Source organism: Littorina saxatilis, linkage group LG13 (genome assembly GCF_037325665.1).
Source record: "Littorina saxatilis isolate snail1 linkage group LG13, US_GU_Lsax_2.0, whole genome shotgun sequence".
NCBI classification, from domain to species: Eukaryota; Metazoa; Mollusca; class Gastropoda; order Littorinimorpha; family Littorinidae; genus Littorina; species Littorina saxatilis.
In genome coordinates, this window is record NC_090257.1 from 32,883,870 (window position 1) to 32,901,928 (window position 18,059).

Genomic DNA, 18,059 nt, shown 5'->3' on the forward strand with positions numbered 1-18,059 from the left:
CCTCCCATCCTACATCATGAATGCCATCAAACCAGTGTTTGTAACACTCACTGATGACTCACTTCTCCAGAAATGTGCTCATGGTGGCACCCAGAACACCAATGAGTCATTTCACCACCTCATCTGGGAACGGTGCCCCAAGACAACATTTTGTGGGCGTGACCGCATCGAACTTGCAGTCGCTGATGCGACAATCGTGTTCAACAGTGGAGAAATAAAAAGAACTGACATTTTTGTTCAACTGAAAATGGAGCCTGGATTCTATACCACTGTGTGCTTTATGGAATTGGATGGTGCCAGAATACAGAGGGCAGAGGTACAGGGGACTCAAAAAGTCAAGCAAGAGCGACAGCAGCGTGCACTGGATAACGCAGAACAGTATGCCGGTACTGAGGAGTATTATTTGTCAGGGGCCCATGAATAGAGTAAGTGAAAAAATCAGTTTATTGAATGGCATTTCATGTGTACTAACACAACTAACAGTAACAAGCTTGTGCACGACATTTTGATGTTTTCACTTCCATTATTCATACTAAAAGTTCATAATACTTTGACGGCCGTTTAATCATAACTGTGTTTTTCGTCACTTCAATCACAACTGTCAAGATATTATCAAAACTATTGGTCAGAATTGAAGGAAATTTGGCACACTTATTAGTTGTATTGGGATTGATGTTGTGAACCTCTAAACTCAACTATAGCTAATGTATGTTGACATTTTCAAAATTATGATTTTGTGTTCACTTTTATGTGCGCAAAGGCAACACACAAAACAAAAATCTGCTTATGATGGAGGTGCATATCAAACATCTACTTAACAATAGTGTCTGTGCCAAATATCAAGCTTTTCTGAGGATTACTTTTTATAATATCTTGTCAGTTGTAACCCAAACAATTTCCATGTCATGTTTTTGTATGACGTCATTAATTAATTTTACTATCTTGTTTTCTAGCAATATACCTTTTTAGTTAAAACTGCATGATTGTACATTGATTCACTCACATGCACACCAAATTTGAAAAAGATCTGGTGAAAGAATTAGATGTTATAGCAATAAGAAATGTAAACACTTTTTTCATTTTTTCATGGTAGACCCTAGCCTTAACGCCCAGCCGACCACGAAGGGCCATATCAGGGCGGTGCTGCTTCGACATTTAACGTGCGCCACACACAAGACAGAAGTCGCAGCACAGGCTTCATGTCTCACCCAGTCACATTATTCTGACACCGGACCAACCAGTCCTAGCACTAACCCCCCATAATGCCAGACGCCAGGCGGAGCAGCCACTAGATTGCCAATTTTAAAGTCTTAGGTATGACCCGGCCGGGGTTCGAACCCACGACCTCCCGATCACTGGGCAGACGCCTTACCACTAGGCCACCGTGCCGGTCAATCATGACATTGTTAAAGAGGCTTGTGCTCACATGTTTGCAACTAAACCTTGTCTTCCAGGCTGTCCACATTCTAGCCTGCAAGTGGACAAGTTCAAGCGATTAGCTCCTTGGGCAGACTCCAACCCAGTGCAGGTACCTCTGCTGTCCTGCTTGAACCCTTAACCTCCACGTTAAGCCTACTTCTCAAATCGTCACTTGCCCCATCCACTCAGACGTCATACCGTCGAGCCTGGTCCTTATTTATAGAGTTTGCTGACAAGCATTGCCTAGCAAAAGCACCTCCCATTCCCGTAGGCACCATTGTTTGCTTGTTTGTTTGCTTTAACGCCCAGCCGACCACATCAGGGCCATACCAGGGCGGTGCTGCTTTGACATATAACGTGCGCCACACACAAGACAGAAGTCGCAGCACAGGCTTCATGTCTCACCCAGTCACATTATTCTGACACCGGACCAACCAGTCCTAGCACTAACCCCATAATGCCATTGACGCCAGGCGGAGCAGCCACTAGATTGCCAATTTTTAAGTCTTAGATATGACCCGGCCGGGGTTCGAACCCACGACCTCCCGATCACGGGGCGGACGCCTTACCACTAGGCCAACCGTGCCGGTGTAGGCACCATTGCACTGTTCATTTCTTTTCTCACGAATAAGTCGTACAAGCCAGCTACAATCTCTTCATATTATGTGTCTGCCCTTGGATACATACATAAGATGTATGCCGTCCCTGATCCAACGTCCTCCTTCACGATTCAAAAACTATTGCAGGCCGGGCATAAGCGCACCCCATCCCACGATCCTCGGTTGCCACTTTCGAAAAAACTCCTTCTTCTGCTGTTGGGCGGGGATATAGCTCAGTTGGTAGCGCGCTGGATTTGTATTCAGTTGGCCGCTGTCAGCGCGAGTTCGATCCCAGGTTCGGCGGAAATTTATTTCACAGAGTCAACTTTGTGTGCAGATTCTCTTCGGTGTCCGAACCACCCCCCGTGTATACTACATTGGGTGTGCACGTAAAAGATCCCACGATTGACAAAAGGGTCTTTCCTGGCAAAATTGCTTAGGCACAGTTAATAATTGTCTACCATACCCGTGTGACTTGGAATAAGGCCGTGAAAGGTAAATATGCGCCGACATGGCTGCAATCTACTGGCCGTATAAAATTTCATCTCACACGGCATCACTGCAGAGCGCCTAGAACTGTACCCACGGAATAGTTGTGTTCGTGAGCGGGATTGACACCCTGACGCGACCTCTCGCTACTTTTACCTGTTTGACTGTTTTATGAAAGTTTGTATCGACTGATTTTAGTACCAGAAGCTTTCTGATGGAACCGTCTACACAGTGGTATCTTTTTCTACGAAATCTGTCCATGGATCCCCGAGCTTTCTTCATCTTTGTCGTTTGGCTGTCAGCCATCACAGTGCAGTGTTCCGTAGGCCTGTTCAGCGACCTGCTTGGCCAGTTAGCTAGCAGTTGTAATGACAGTGCGCTTTACGTCAACAGTGGCGTAGGCCTACGTGTGCCAGGTGTGCCATCCAGTTGTTCTGTGCGTCGGTGCTACACAAGAGAACAGCTGCTGAAATTGGACTTGAATACAGGCAGTCCTCCTGTGACCCCCTCTCCCTCTCTTGGATTACCTCTGACCTCCGCTGATCATCCTCTGGCCTCCACTCTTGGATTACCTTGCTCTACGGTGCCCTTCGCACATGGATTACCTGGTCCTCTGTCGCTGCCATCGTCGATGTCTTCTGCTTCCAGCTGTGTCGCTAGCTATGGGTCATCGCTGTGTTGTCGCCTTAATGACAACGGTATCCACTGCCGCCAGCTGCCGTGCCTACGCAACCGCCCAAAGAAGGCACACAGGGGGCATCGCCGCAGACCGCGACTGAGGAGTGGGGCAGTGCTTCCAGACGTACCAGATCGTAAGCCACGAACACAGGCCACACCCCCCACCTCCTCCTCCACACCTCTCCACATCGCACTCTTCAACGCTCAATCAGTCTCATCAACACAACAAGCATGCAAACGCACAGACATTGTAGACTACATCACAGATAACGACATAGACATTTTAGTTCTTACCAAGACTTGGTCGAAGGAAAACAGCGATGAAAGTGTCTGTGCCGACTTAACACCACCGAACTACTCTCTGCGATCATATCCCCGCACCACCGGCCGCGGTGGAGGAATAGCCGTCATCATCAAGAACACTCTAGCTAAACATGTCTCTTTTAACACTGTGCTGCCGTTTAAACACACCTCGTTTGAGTGTGTACAGGTGACATTGGCGCTTCATCAAAAACCCGTTCAGTTATTCTGCATCTACAGACCACCCCCCAACGCAAAGAACAAACTCACTGACACTATGTTTTTCTCAGATTTTCATAATCTGCTTGATCACTGCAACACGTTGTCTGGAACCCCTGTTTTGATTGGTGATATCAATGTTCATTTTGATGACTGTAACCACCCGTCCACTGTCAAGATGTTAGACTTGTTAGATGTTTTTCAGTACACACAGTCTGTCAGTCAACCAACACACAAGAAGAACCACATCCTTGACTGGGTTATGCATAGGCCTGATGACCATATTGTTCAGTCTGTAACTGTTTCTCATGTTTTATCTTCAGATCATTTTTGTGTTTTGTTCGATCTGATGACTAGGCACCCCACCCCCTGTTTTCACTTCTGTCCGTTGTCTGCGTACGATGGATAAAGATAGTTTCAGGGAAGAGCTGCAGACTGCGCTGTCCCCTTCTCTTACAGCTGATCAGCTTGAAGTTGTACTCCGTGCCGCTCTAGATGTCCATGCTCCCAGTTTGCGTCGCCGTGTCCGTCCGTCCAAGTCAGCACCGTGGTATCCTGCTATTAGTGAGGAACTGCGTGATGCAAAGTGTGAGCGTAGGCGTGCCGAGCGCAAGTGCCTTCAGACGGGTCTCACTGTACATAAGCAGATTTTTAACTACACCAAGAACGTTGTAACTGTCACAAACTCTGCCCAAGTCCAGCCATGACTTGTTTTGTAATTCGTGCATGAGCTGGGTTTCGTGCGGTTTTGGCTTAGCTGAGTGCCTATACAGTGACTCGGTGTGTGTCCGTGGATATGGACAGCCAATCGCGGGAGGGTATTCACGCACGTGGTGTTGCGTGGTGCGTGAACGAGTCACAGGCTCGAAGGTCACTGCTGTGTAAAATTGTGAAGGAAACGGATGGTTGATGTAAATGCTCTATCCGGCCGACCGGCGTGTTGATGTTTTGTACAACCCCGGAGACAAGTTGTGTTCCAGCTGTCTTGGTGTGGCTTCAAGGGTTTCTACGGGTGGTCAGTCCTCGAACGGCAAGGTGTGTTGAAATTCTGTAGTTTTTCTCTCCTTCCGTGCTCAGGGTCAAAATTTGTTGGTTCGAAAATGTTGGTGTATGAGAGAGTTTTAGTTTTTTTTAGTTTCCTTGGTTGGTGTCATTTTATGTGTAGGGTGTCTGGGGTAGAAAGGGGAGAGGGGGAATGGGAAACGAGGGAAAGGGGGTGGACAGTTTTTCATTGTGCAAGAAGTGTGGAGAGCGAGTAGGCTGGTGGAAAGAAGAAAAGAGGTGTCAGCAGTTACTGCGAGTGAACTCATGTGTGGGAAGGATTTATTTTTATGGAGGGTGAATTTAAGGTAGAGAGCGTTAACTCCAGAGAATGAGTCGTGTAGTAGTTGCAAGTGCGGAAAATTGGACACGAGGTACGGGAGGTACGGCTTTCATAATGTGTTGTTAGCCATTGTACTTCAATCTAAAATGCAAAGTACCAATGCAGATCTGCCCGGTGATCACGCTTGGTGTGGCTTTCTTCTAGCATCTTCACTGCTTCTTCTTCTTTCACTTTCATTTCAATTTGATGTAGGCGCCTGGCAGACAACTTGTTGTTGAAGGTCGACTGACCGACATTGAATCATTGTGATAGATCTGTTCTTTGTTGTGCAGAATCTGTTTTTCGTTCTGAGTTAATTCCGGTTGCCGCTCGTGTTGGAATGACTGGAGGAGGAGCAGGGTGGGGGTGGGGGGGGGGTGAAGCCAGAAGGGGAATCCCAAAACAACGTAAAATCTGCACCTGCCGTTATAGGGAGACAGGTAGGGAAGTTGATAACAAAAGGCACTGAATAAACTTAAAGCGGAAAGAGCCGGGGAGGGGGGGGGCTAATAGAAAAAGATTCACAGGGATTGGCAACGAAACGATGCAATTGGGAGATTCTCAAAACGATGGGCCACCTCTTCCGTGTCTCGTTACAACTGCAACAAGGCTTTTGCAATCAAATTTATTGCAGAAATACTACTTCTGCTACTGAATTTATTGCAGGAATGCTAACTTCAGTTACAAGTGCATCTCCCTTGTGAAAAGTTAACACGAAAGTATGCAACAAAGAGTCATTATTATGTTCTTTACAGGACACCAAGTTGTGACATGCATTTGTGGACACCTTTTCATGGTTTCAACAACATTACCATGGACTTTTGAAGTTTTAAATTGTGCACAAAATTTAATAACCTGTTATGGATTAAAAAATCAAGAATCTAGAAACCAAACCAGCTTTGGTATGCAATTACATGCTTGATTATTGTCATATTTTCATGTCACACATTTGGCCCATCGTTCTGAGAATCACCCATTTATAGATGATGATCACAGATAGCCAACGAAAGCCAATGTGTCGGCACGTCATAGAAGTGCATTTGTATTGTGCAGGCCTTCTAGTTCCAAGGAAAAGTCACCGGCGTTGGACAGTACTAGTTGTGCACCCTCCCAGCCCCTTTCAAAGTCCAAGCAAACCAGTTCAGGAGCATGTGGACCCACTCCTTCAAAGTCGAGGCCTTCCAGTTCCAAGGAAAAGTCACCGGCGTTGGACAGTACTAGTTGTGCACCCTCCCAGCCCCTTTCAAAGTCCAAGCAAACCAGTTCAGGAGCATGTGGACCCACTCCTTCAAAGTCGAGGCCTTCCAGTTCCAAGGAAAAGTCACCGGCGTTGAACAGTACTAGTTGTGCACCCTCCCAGCCCCCTCCAAAGGCCAAGCAAACCAGTTTCAAGAGAAGCCTGGCCCCTGGTTCATGTGGACCCATTCCTTCAAAGAAAAGCAAAACGTCTGCAACTTGCACATCTCAATCAGCAAAAAGCAAGTTTAAGCAAGAATGGAGGGAAAAGTTCTTGGTCGAGTACGACTGCACAAAAAACATTATGATATGCATGGTCTGTAGGTTTCAGTTCAGCCAAATCAAAGTTGACAACCTGAAGAAACACACACAGAGAAAACATTCTGATCTGAAAATAATTAGCGAGCAGAAAAAAAAGCAAATCGTGACTAAATTTTGCAATGAACAGGCAGAGCTGCAAGCAAAAATGGATACGTTCCTGGGGCCACAGGAGCAAGCTTCGCAAGCTTCTTATAAACTAGCACTTTTTCTGGCACAGGAAAAGATGCCCCTTAGCTATTCTGAGAAGATCGTTTATTTCGCTGCGGCTGCAGATCCCACTTCAGCGGTATTCCCACTTATGGCAGATAGCAGAAGGACAGTGACGAGGAGGCTGGAAGATCTCCACGAGGTTCTCGACTCTGAACTGCAATCACAGATTGGTTCTGCCCCATTTTGGGGGTACCTTATTGATGAGACTACAGATAAGGCAACGAAAGAGCAAATGGCGGTCTTTGTCCGTTTTATAGACCCAGAGACAGAGTCAGTAACAGTGAAATTTTTGAGCTGTGAGGAAATCAAGGGCAGGCCTGACGCCAAGAACATATTTTCCCAACTTAGCAAGGTGTTTGAAACAAAGGAGATGCCTATGGAGAAGCTGGTCTCCCACACAACAGACAATGCAGCCGTAGTTAGCAGCGCCCTGAACGGCGTTGCTGGACTGGCACAAAGGAAATGGAATGACAAATTGTGTCTTCAGCGCTGTGTGACCCATACAGAGGTGTTGGTGGCCAAAGATGGCCAGAAGTGCATACCTGCCTCTGTTGAAAAAACAATTAAAAACGCCTTGGACCATTTCAAATACAGCGCAGCAAGGCAGCACGTGTTTGAAGAAATCGCTTTATTGAACGGGGAACGATATCGTCGCCTGGTCACATACCATAAGATAAGGTGGCTCTCTTTGCAGGTCTGCGTGGAGAGGCTTTGCCAGATTATGACTTCACTTGCTCAGTACTTTGAAACGCAGTCCACAAACAGGAAAATCAAAAAGAAGGACAGGGACTGCTGTCTGAGTCTCTACAACCAGGTGTCGGACAGGAAGTTTCTTCTGTACCTGTTTTTCCTGAAAGGAGAGCTCACTGACCTGTCAGAAATCAACATTGAACTCCAGAAAAGAAACCAGGTGCTGTACTGCACATACAAGAGGATTTTCAACTTCATCAAAACGTTCCTCGTTCAAGTTGTGCACAATAACACTCTCAAGCCAACAGAACTGCTGGTCCACGAGAACGTCTTGACACTGGATGAGCTGACAGTGGAAGGAGGGGAAGAAGTGTTGTTTGGCTGCCAGGAGTTCAGAGATTACTGGAAAGAGTGTGTTGAGAACGGAATGGCTAATGCAGACCTGAGAGCTGTGGCTAACAAATGCCTTCTGTACAAAGTCACAATCGGACGTCGGTTTGTGGAAAGGTTTCCTGAGGCAGATTTTGTCTTGGACAATTGTGCATTTCTAGATCCACTTCGGCGCAGACAGAAATACGTAGAAGGACTCGAGAAGGCAATAGACAGGTTCGTCATGCCTTACCAAGGCATCCAGAAGGAGACTGTAAGAAAGCAGTACGAACTGTATGTTCTGGAGGATGACTTGGACTTACAGTTCGCTGGCCAGTGTCAACAGGACTCGGTGAAATTCCATTGTCAGCTCTACAAGGATCGCCGCTTCTCACAGTTTGGGAAACTGTGCATGTTGTTTGACACGATCTGCCCTGATGTTTGCGAAGTCGAGAGAGCCTTTAGCAATATTAATTATACAAAGAACGTCTACAGAACGCAACTCACACAGGACCATCTGAACGCCCTCGTAGCCTGCTCATTGGACGACAGGGACATCTACACATTCCCCTTCCCCAAGCACCAGTAAGCCTAAGGTAAGCCTAGCCACTGTAAGAATTTTGTGTCACTGCATGACATTACCCGATATGAGTCGGGTGTGAAACGAAATGAGTATTTTTTTGGCAGACAATTCTTTGAAGAAACAAACAGACTGTGTGCCAAGTAGTTTCAAGAAAACAAGCCTCAATGTTTGATATTTGATGTTGACAATAATCACATTGTGACCACAACAAACTCACAGCAGTAAACTAAAAACATTTGTGGTGCTTTCAGCTGCTTGTTGTTGGTTGCAGAATATCTGTAATACTTGCTTGGTTCAAATGTGCCAAATTAAGAAAAAGAAATGACAGGGCCATCTGTTAGTACATGTATACATGTCATTGCCTGTATCTCAGAAGTGAGTCCAGAGACTTGTACGCTTTTTTCTCAGGCACAGTTTGACATTGTAAAACTAAAAGATAAATGCCCATGGTCCTTAGAAAATATAGCCTTAATACATGGATCTTAAAATTAAGGTTATCCCAGATGAGATGTTTTTGCTGTTTTAGTGTTTTGGTTAGCGTTCAGGTGTTTGAACAGTAAATCGGCTGAGGCCTTTCGATCTACAACAGTGGGTACCAACAGGTGTATGCCCAAGTGTATTGACTGGTATGTTAAGTGTATGTTAAGGGGCAAACAGGCGATTTTCCACAAAAATCAGTGACAAAATCTGCTGCCAGAAACTGGCAATTATCACCCTCAGAATGCACCAGATTGTACCATTTGCTTCCTTTTTTTCAAAAATTTTCCGGGGGGGCATGCCCCCGGACCCCCCTAGCAAACTAGGCGCTTCGCGCCGTCGACTTGGCCAAGTTCTGCTACAAACAATATTACTTTTGCTACAAGCAAAGATATTGTGCCCACCCCTGACGTTTGACTTCGTGGATCGGCGAGATTTGAAACTGGACTTTGATGTGAAACGTCATGATCACCACGCACGAAGAGAAAATTATGTAGTGATATGGTAATTTGTTGTTATGAAGCAAGGCTATTACGTGGTGGATTAATGTGAGTGTGTTATTGATGAATTAACGTTCGTACCATTAGACAAATATTGTGTTGAAATAAGTGGAAGAGAATTGAGGGTTTTGTTATTTAAAGTTAAGTTAATTAGTATTACTGGTGGCTGGGCCTACTGGTTTCATGTGTAGCTGCGTTTGGCGTTGATCTTATGCATCAAGGTTGAAGGCAGTGTAGCAGTAAACGTCGGTAGTCCCTATCCCGAGGTATTAGTGTAAACATAAGTTAGAAATAAAAGTTAGTTAATAAATAACGGGGTTAATTGATTAATGTAAGTGAAGATAAGCGGATTTTGAGTTGAGATAAATTTATAAAGAGACATCTTGATTTTTCGGGATTAGGGAATTAAGGTGGTAAATGGTAATATTTAGGGGTATCTACAGTTCTCTTAGTATCAAGTTATAAATTCTCATAGCCATTTTGTTTTGTTAAAACTTTAAGATAATTCTTCCTACTTCATCTATCTTTGATTTTGAGTGATTGTGATTGGGTGTGAATGTGAATGCGGTGATGTCGTGTGTGTAAATAATAAACTTTGGTTTGAATGTTGCCTGGGTGTGGAGTCAGTGATTAGAGTAAGAGTGGTTGATTGTGTCACTGTTCTTGCCCCTGTGTGTGGGCTGGTTTTCTTTCACTTTATTTACTATTCTCTTTGTTTCTGCGTGTCACATATATAGTCCGTAAACCGCCGTTTGTGCTGTTAAATCACCTGCTGATTCCCCTACTTCTCTTATCTTCCTCAATTAAGCCTGGTTGTTCTCTCAGTGCACAGAGAGATAGACTGTAAGAGCTTTGTCCTTCCTTTAGTGACTTTTAATTTGTGAGCCTTATAGTTTCCACCCTTGTTTGTTCTTATTAATCGTTTGGCCTTTGCTAGGTAAGCCTTCAGCTTAATTGCTTCCTTTGTTTTAGTTGTAAGTTTTTGGTCCAAGGGAAAGAACCGCTGGAAAGTTACTTTTTCTAATCCCGTAGGTTGTCTTTCTTGACCCGTGTGTTCAATTATGTTGTACAAAGTCAGCGTGTCGTCAGTCCAGTTTTTACGTCATCATAAAACGTCACTGTTTTGTCGTCGTATTCGTTTCGCTCTCAGCGGCTTTTGTTTGGAGTAAACAGGGAGTGACTGCTTTTGTTTGGTTTTTGACGCCATATATAGGGTATGTACGCGTTTTCTTTAATGTTGTTTATAAAGATTTGCATGTACCATTGCTCTGTATCGTTCCTTAGCACCTGTTTTTGTCCAGAGCTGTATCCTTTGGTGTTCACTGTCTGTTAGTCACTCATTCTGTCTCCTTCTTTCTCTGTTCAGTATTTCTGTCTTTCTCATTTCTGCTTCCTTTTTTTTGCAGTGATTGAGTGCTGTAACTCCGTTTACATTGCCTTTTGTTAAACGTAACTTAGAAATGTTTTGATATGTAACGTTTTCTACTTTTTCCATTGATTGACATACTTATAAGTAATCTTCTTTCGGTGTGCGGTCGTCTTTCGCGTTGGGGCCGTGTTTTTCTCGAGTTTCGTTAACTTTTAAAGTGTAACTGTGTTTATTAAGTCTAAATCTTCGTTTCTGTTTGATCCGCTAAAGTTGCGTTTTTTGTAAGGTTGAAATTCATAGTAAAGTTTCTATTTTCTTAGTGTGACCGTGGCCTTGACGCGTTCGGCTTTCGCACGCGTTTTTAGTTTTACATTTGCCGTGACGACGTTTTTTATAGTCTAGTATCGCTTCTGTTGCACTTGTGCAGTTTTCACCGGACGCAGATCAAAAGAACTAAATAAAACGAGCCAAAGAAAAACATCTGTGTTCCGCGTTGTCCCTTAGTCAGAAAAACCAAAGAAGCCGCGAGTACAGTGAAAACCCATATGGTCGGGGGACAAGACCACCAAGACAGCAAGTATTAATACGATGGACCCCACTGACGCCGTCCAGGATTTTGCTCAGCGCAGAACACTGAGTGTACACAGCTTGAAGTCGACTTCATCGACAGGCTCGAAAAGGCTAATTTTGAAGTCAGACCTCGCTGCCATGAGAGTGCGTCAGCAAGCTAGGACCGAGTTGGAGCAGAGACAAAGAGCTGTATTAGAAATGCAGCGAAGAATAGAGGAAGAGGATGCTCAAAGGAAAGTACAGGAAGCAGAGAAAACGAGAAAAATGAACGAGATGAAAGACCGGCTGTCGAGACTTAAAACAGAAAATGAGCAAGTCATGATGAATGTGGAATTGGAAGCTATTCAAGCTGCCGCCGCTGTCCTTGATGAAGAGTATAAGGATGAAAATCACTCTTCACTGTCCGAGCTTCCAGCGCTGAATCGAGTGCGCGACCTGTACCTTGGTCGCACTGGTGGAAGTCTGGTGCCAGGAGCTGACGTAGTCGCGGCTGATAGATCTTTTAATGCTACGTCTGACTCTCACCCCCAGGGTGACAAGTTCCAAGGCATCAGGCAAACCAGCAAGTCTCAAGACACACGTAAAGAGACTATGCTTACATCTCAGCAAAACCCATTTCCTGCAAGGAAGGAAAGCCCACAGCATTATAACGGCACGACGTATTATGGTGCGCCTCCTCCCTGGAACCAGGACCACGCTTATGACCAGCGTCTGTCCAACCAAGCTCTTCCCTTCGTGCCCGCATACGCAAACCCTAGCTCCGACCCGCATTCGGCAGAGTCGCAAACTCTGGTGAAGTCTCTAGCGGAGGCTCTCACAATATCGAGACTTCCTATTCCACGGCCTACTGTTTTCAAGGGAGATCCGCTGGCTTACCCAGCGTGGATTGCGGCATTTCAACACCTAGTCCGCAGCGACGCCGTGAGGCCTGAAGACAAGATGCTAATCCTGAGAGACCACGTAGAAGGCCCGGCGAAGGAGGCTGTGGGTGACCTGTATTACGAACTTAGCGAAACATCATACACGAGAGCCTTGGACATCTTGAAGGACCGCTTCGGTGAAGATTATACGATCTCGGAGTCCCTCAAGGAGAAGCTGGAGAGCTGGCCAGAGATAAAGTCAAATGACTGTACCGCACTGACCTGCTTCGCCGACTACTTGCGTCAATGTCAAGCGATGTCCAAGAAGATTCGAGGTCTGAGCATTCTCGATGACCCGTCGTACATCAACAGGCTGGTTCAGAAGATACCTCGTCCGCTCATGCACACCTGGTCACGGAAAGTGGAAGCCATGAAGAGAGATACCCGCTTGTACCCTAGTTTCCAATACTTCGTCGACTTTCTTCACTTTGAAAGTAGCGCCCTCAAGCACGTGCCCTCGCTGGGGCCTAAGAAGCCAGTGATGCAGGACCCCGCAGCGGACAAAGCAGGCAGATCGGTCGGCAGTTTCAGCACCAACCTACACTCCCAAGAAGAAGGTCGATGCGAGACAGCTGCTGCTGAAGAGAAGTCAAACTCAAACGACTCTGCAAGTCAAGGTCAATTTAGAAAGCCGACTTGCCTATTCTGCAAGGAGATGCACTTCCTATCTCAGTGCCAGAAATTCGCCTCAATCCCCTACAGGGAAAGAAAGGAGACTGCGATGAAGGAGCGCCTGTGCTTCAGGTGTCTCCGTTCTACCCACCGTGCACGAGACTGCAAGTTGACCGTTACTTGCCAAAAATGCAAAGGAAAACATGTCACCGGGATGCACGACCCTGATTATAACCCTAATTCTAAAGAGAACAACCATGCGGAACAAGCCCAGAGAGCAAGTGCGTATTGCGCTGTAGGTCAAGAACGGGTGGAGACAGATGTCGATGCACCGAGGTGCCTGAAAACTGAAAATTCTGACGAGCAACACGTCGCAGGAAGATTCTACTCCCTGTACATTCCTGTCTACGTCTCCGCAAGGTCCCATCCCGAGAAGGAAGAACTAGTATACGCCATGCTAGACACCATGAGCGACACGTCCTTTGTCCTTGACACAGTAGCTGAAAAGCTTGACCTTGATAAACGAGATGCTGTCCTCACCCTCTCGACACTCACGACGTCCAAAGAAACCGTACGGTGTCACGCCCTTTCAGACCTGAGAGTAAGAGCATACAACGCCCAAGACTTCATTGACGTCCCGACAGCATACTCTCAAGAAGAACTCTGTGTGGACAAAAGACACGTTCCCACTTGTGAAGTCGTGAAAAACATTCCTCATCTGAGCCATCTGAGTGAGCAGTTCCCGCCCTTCCTTGACGTTCCCATAGGTCTCTTGTTGGGAGTGAACGTTTCAGAAGCGCTGCGCCCCCTACAGATTGAGTACGGTGACCCAGGTTTGCCATACGCCCAGAGAACGCGACTTGGATGGGGCATACTTGGACAGATGCCCGCCAACTACGACAAGGAACCTGACCATGCCGCTCAAGTGTTTCGCATCAAACAGGAAAAAACAGCAGGAAGCTCACTGCACAATGGGTCGATCGGGTTTCGCACAAAGGAAGCCACAAATGAACAACTGATCAAGATGATGGAACAAGACTTTGCTTGCCCTAACGAACAGCCGTTATCACAAGAAGACCATCGATTCATAAAGATCCTGACTGAGAACACCAAGGTCAATGATGAGGGACATTATGAGCTGCCTCTCCCTTTCAAGCAAGACGACCCAAAACTGCCAAACAACCGTCATGTCGCGCTACGCCGACTCGTGAACCTTAAACGAAGGTTTCAGAAAGACGACCAGCACTTTCTTCTGTACAAAAACTTTGTCCAAGATATGGTCAAGCAGGGCGATGCTGAGATTATCCCCAACGACGAGCTGCAGACAGACTCCTGCTGGTACATTCCGCACCATGGGGTTTACAACCCTAACAAACCAGGCAAAGTGAGGGTGGTGTTTGACTGCGCCGCTCAATGCCAAGGAACTAATATCAACGACCACCTTCTGACAGGCCCTGACTTGTTGAATTCACTCATCGGAGTTCTCTGCCGGTTCAGACTGAAACCCGTGGCAGTGACATGCGACGTTGAACGCATGTTTCACCAGTTCCATGTTGCCCCAAGACACCGAGACTACCTACGATTCTTGTGGTGGCCTGACAATGACCTAAACCAAGAGCCAAAGGATTACAGGATGAGAGTACACCTGTTTGGAGCGGCATCGTCACCAGGCTGCGCAAATTTTGCCCTGAGGCGGCTGGCTCAGGACAATTCCCATCTCAACCCACAGGCTGCAGAGTTCATCCAGAGAGACTTCTACGTTGATGACGGCCTCCACTCGAACGACAACGTTTCAGATGCCGTTGATGTCCTTGAAGGCGCACGTCAAATCTGCAAGGAAGGAAGTCTGAGGCTGCACAAAATAGCCTCAAACGAACCCAAGGTGCTGACGAGTTTCCCCCCTTCTGAAGTTGTTCAAATTGTTCAGGTGAACAAGGACCTGAAAACAGAAGGCTCAGCGGAAAGAGCTCTGGGAGTGAGATGGACTCTTGCGACAGACTCTTTGAACTTTCTCAACAAACCAAACAACCAACCATCGACAAAGAGGGGCGTACTTTCTACAGTCGCCTCCATATTCGATCCCCTCGGACTGATCTCTCCCGTGGTGCTCAGGGGAAGAATGATTCTGCAAGAGGCCTGCAAGAGTGGTCTTGATTGGGACCAAGCACTTCCTGTCGAGCTGGCAGTAAAGTGGAGTGAGTGGCTATGTGACGTCACTGCCCTTTCAACGATATCCATCCCACGCTACTACTTCCCCGAGTCAGTCTTGCCATGGCGCCTGGTAGAGTTTCACCACTTTGCAGATGCCTCCACTGTCGGTTATGGAGAGTGCTCCTACCTCAGGATTGTTGACAAACAAGGAAGACCTCACTGCGCCGTCGTCATGGCCAAATCTAAGGTGGCTCCCGTCCGTTCTGTCACTGTGCCACGTCTTGAACTTCAGGCTGCTGTCCTCTCAGTGAAGATCGCTCGCTTTCTTCAAAGGGAGTTTGCACATCTCCATGCTCTACATCACTTTTGGTCTGATTCGAGAGTCGTACTTGGCTACCTGTACAATGAAAGCAAGAGATTCCACACGTTTGTGGCCAATCGCATCCAGCAAATCCTGGAGTTCAGCAAGCCCCAACAATGGCATCATGTGGCATCGAAGGAAAACCCTGCTGATCACGCTTCCAGAGGCTTGAGCGTGGCTGAATTGAAGAACTCGAACTGGCATTCAGGACCTGAATTTCTCAAGCGTGAACCAGTGTCGTACGAGGTGCCAGACGTTTCAGTCGCTCATGATGACGCTGAAGTCAAAGCGTACCAAACAAAGGTCCAGGTTGAGACGCACAGCGACTGCGAAGAAATCGTCAGGAGATTTTCATCACTGAACAGACTGATCCGGGTTGTCACACGTCTGTTGTCATGGGCCAAACGAGCTCGGCAAAGGAGAATGACAAGAGCAGCTGCCACGCCTTTGTCGTTAACGTCACAAGATTTGGCCTTCAAGAAAATCGTCATCAGCATCCAAGAGCAACACTACCCCTCAGGTCAAAGAACGACTCATCCGGAGCTGCGTCGGCTTGACGCCTTTACGGATCACGAGGGTTTTTTGAGAGTGGGTGGACGAATCGATCACTCTTCAGACACGTACGAAGTAAAGCACCCCATCATCCTCCCCAAGGACAGTCACATGTCACTGCTGCTGGCTAGACACCATCACACCAAGGTCGCACATATGGGAAGAACAACCACTATGAGCTCTCTTTTGTCCAATGGTATCTGGATTTGTGGTGCCAGAAAGGTCGTTTCATCAGTCATACATCGGTGCATTCACTGCGTCCGATTAAGAGGAAGACCAAGCTCTCAGAAAATGGCCAATCTTCCCAGTGACAGAGTCGAAGCCGCCCCGCCCTTCACAAACACTGGTCTTGACTGTTTCGGCCCTTTCGAAGTCAAGGAAGGAAGAAGGAATGTGAAGAGATACGGCCTTATATTGACATGCCTCGCCTCCAGAGCCGTCCACTTAGAGACACTGGAAGACCTCTCCACTGACGCCTTCATCTGTGGGCTCCGAAGATTCATTGCCATACGCGGTAATGTGAAGCTGATACGCTGTGACAGGGGCACCAATTTCATTGGTGCTGACAGAGAGCTACGCCAAGCCTTCAAGGAGATGGACAAGATGAAAGTTGACGAGGCCATGTTACAGAGGGGATGCGTGTTCGCCTTCAACCCTCCATCCGCCAGTCATTTCGGTGGAGTGTGGGAGAGGCTCATTCGTACTGTCCGTCAAGTCCTCGCTGGCTTGCTGTGTGAACACTCTGAAAAGCTGTCGACTGTGACTCTCGCCACTCTTCTACACGAGGTCGCCGCCATCATCAACAACCGGCCCTTGTGTACACAGGATCTGGAAGATCCCACCTCCCTCGACCCTTTGACCCCCAATCACCTTCTGACGCTCAAACCCGAGCCCGTGTTTCCCCCTCCTGGCGAGTTCAAGAGACAGGATCTGTACTCCAGAAAACGATGGCGTCGTGTGCAGTACCTCGCTGAACAGTTTTGGGCTCGTTGGAGAGGAGAGTACATTGCGTCTCTGCAGAGGCGCCGTAAGTGGTTCCACCAGAAGGATGTCCCGAAGGAAGACGACGTCGTTCTGCTGATGGACGAAGGGACCCCACGCGGCTCCTGGAAGCTCGCCAGAGTGAAGAAGGTCTATCCAGGTCATGACGGGCTGGTTCGCTCGGTCCAAATCCAGCTGGGTGTGACTAGCAAGGACCGCAAGGGAAACCTGGTTGTCCACCATACGTCGCTTGACAGGCCTATTCACAAACTGATACCGTTGTCTGTGTACGACAAGTGACACTTCGTTGATTGCTGAACACTGTTGTCTGTAAAGAGACAAATGAAGCCTAAGAAGTGCTTTGAGACTGAGTATCCTTTGTCTTCGGGTTTGATTCATGTGTTTCATGATTACAGCTATAACAGTATTTTGAGTCTGCCTTTTGAGTCGTTACCAGGGTCTAAATACTGATCGTTTCCTAAATCATAGGAATATTCTAATGAGGTGAAGGTCTGTAGCAACTATGAGACGTAGTTGACCAGTCAATTGTATCGTAAGGTAACCAAGCATCATAGTTATGATGTAATTGGTTTTGAACGTAAATATTGTGAGGAATTCAGTTTGGTCGCGCTAAAACAAATTTGGCGTGGTATTTGAAGTATCGTAAGGTAACCAAGCATCATAGTTATGATGTAATTGGTTTTGAACGTAAAGATTGTGAGGATTTTTTGGTCGCGCTAAAACAAATTTGGCGTAGTATTTGAACTGATTTTAATTCTCGTTCTGGCACTTTGAAGTAACCCTGTTAACCCCTTTTTTGGTTGACTCTGAGGTGTCAAGGCCGGGGGTGTTCTTGCCCCTGTGTGTGGGCTGGTTTTCTTTCACTTTATTTACTATTCTCTTTGTTTCTGCGTGTCACATATATAGTCCGTAAACCGCCGTTTGTGCTGTTAAATCACCTGCTGATTCCCCTACTTCTCTTATCTTCCTCAATTAAGCCTGGTTGTTCTCTCAGTGCACAGAGAGATAGACTGTAAGAGCTTTGTCCTTCCTTTAGTGACTTTTAATTTGTGAGCCTTATAGTTTCCAC

General features: G+C 46.7%; 1 protein-coding gene across 1 annotated transcript; it reads left to right on the plus strand.

Annotated features, from left to right (window-relative positions):
* The first annotated feature begins 11,410 nt into the window (after positions 1 to 11,410).
* On the plus strand, positions 11,411 to 17,269 carry LOC138945870 (uncharacterized). Its single transcript, XM_070317389.1, has one exon. The coding sequence runs from the start codon at positions 11,411 to 11,413 to the stop codon at positions 17,267 to 17,269; it is 5,859 nt and encodes a 1,952-aa protein (XP_070173490.1).
* Positions 17,270 to 18,059: the final 790 nt, after the last annotated feature.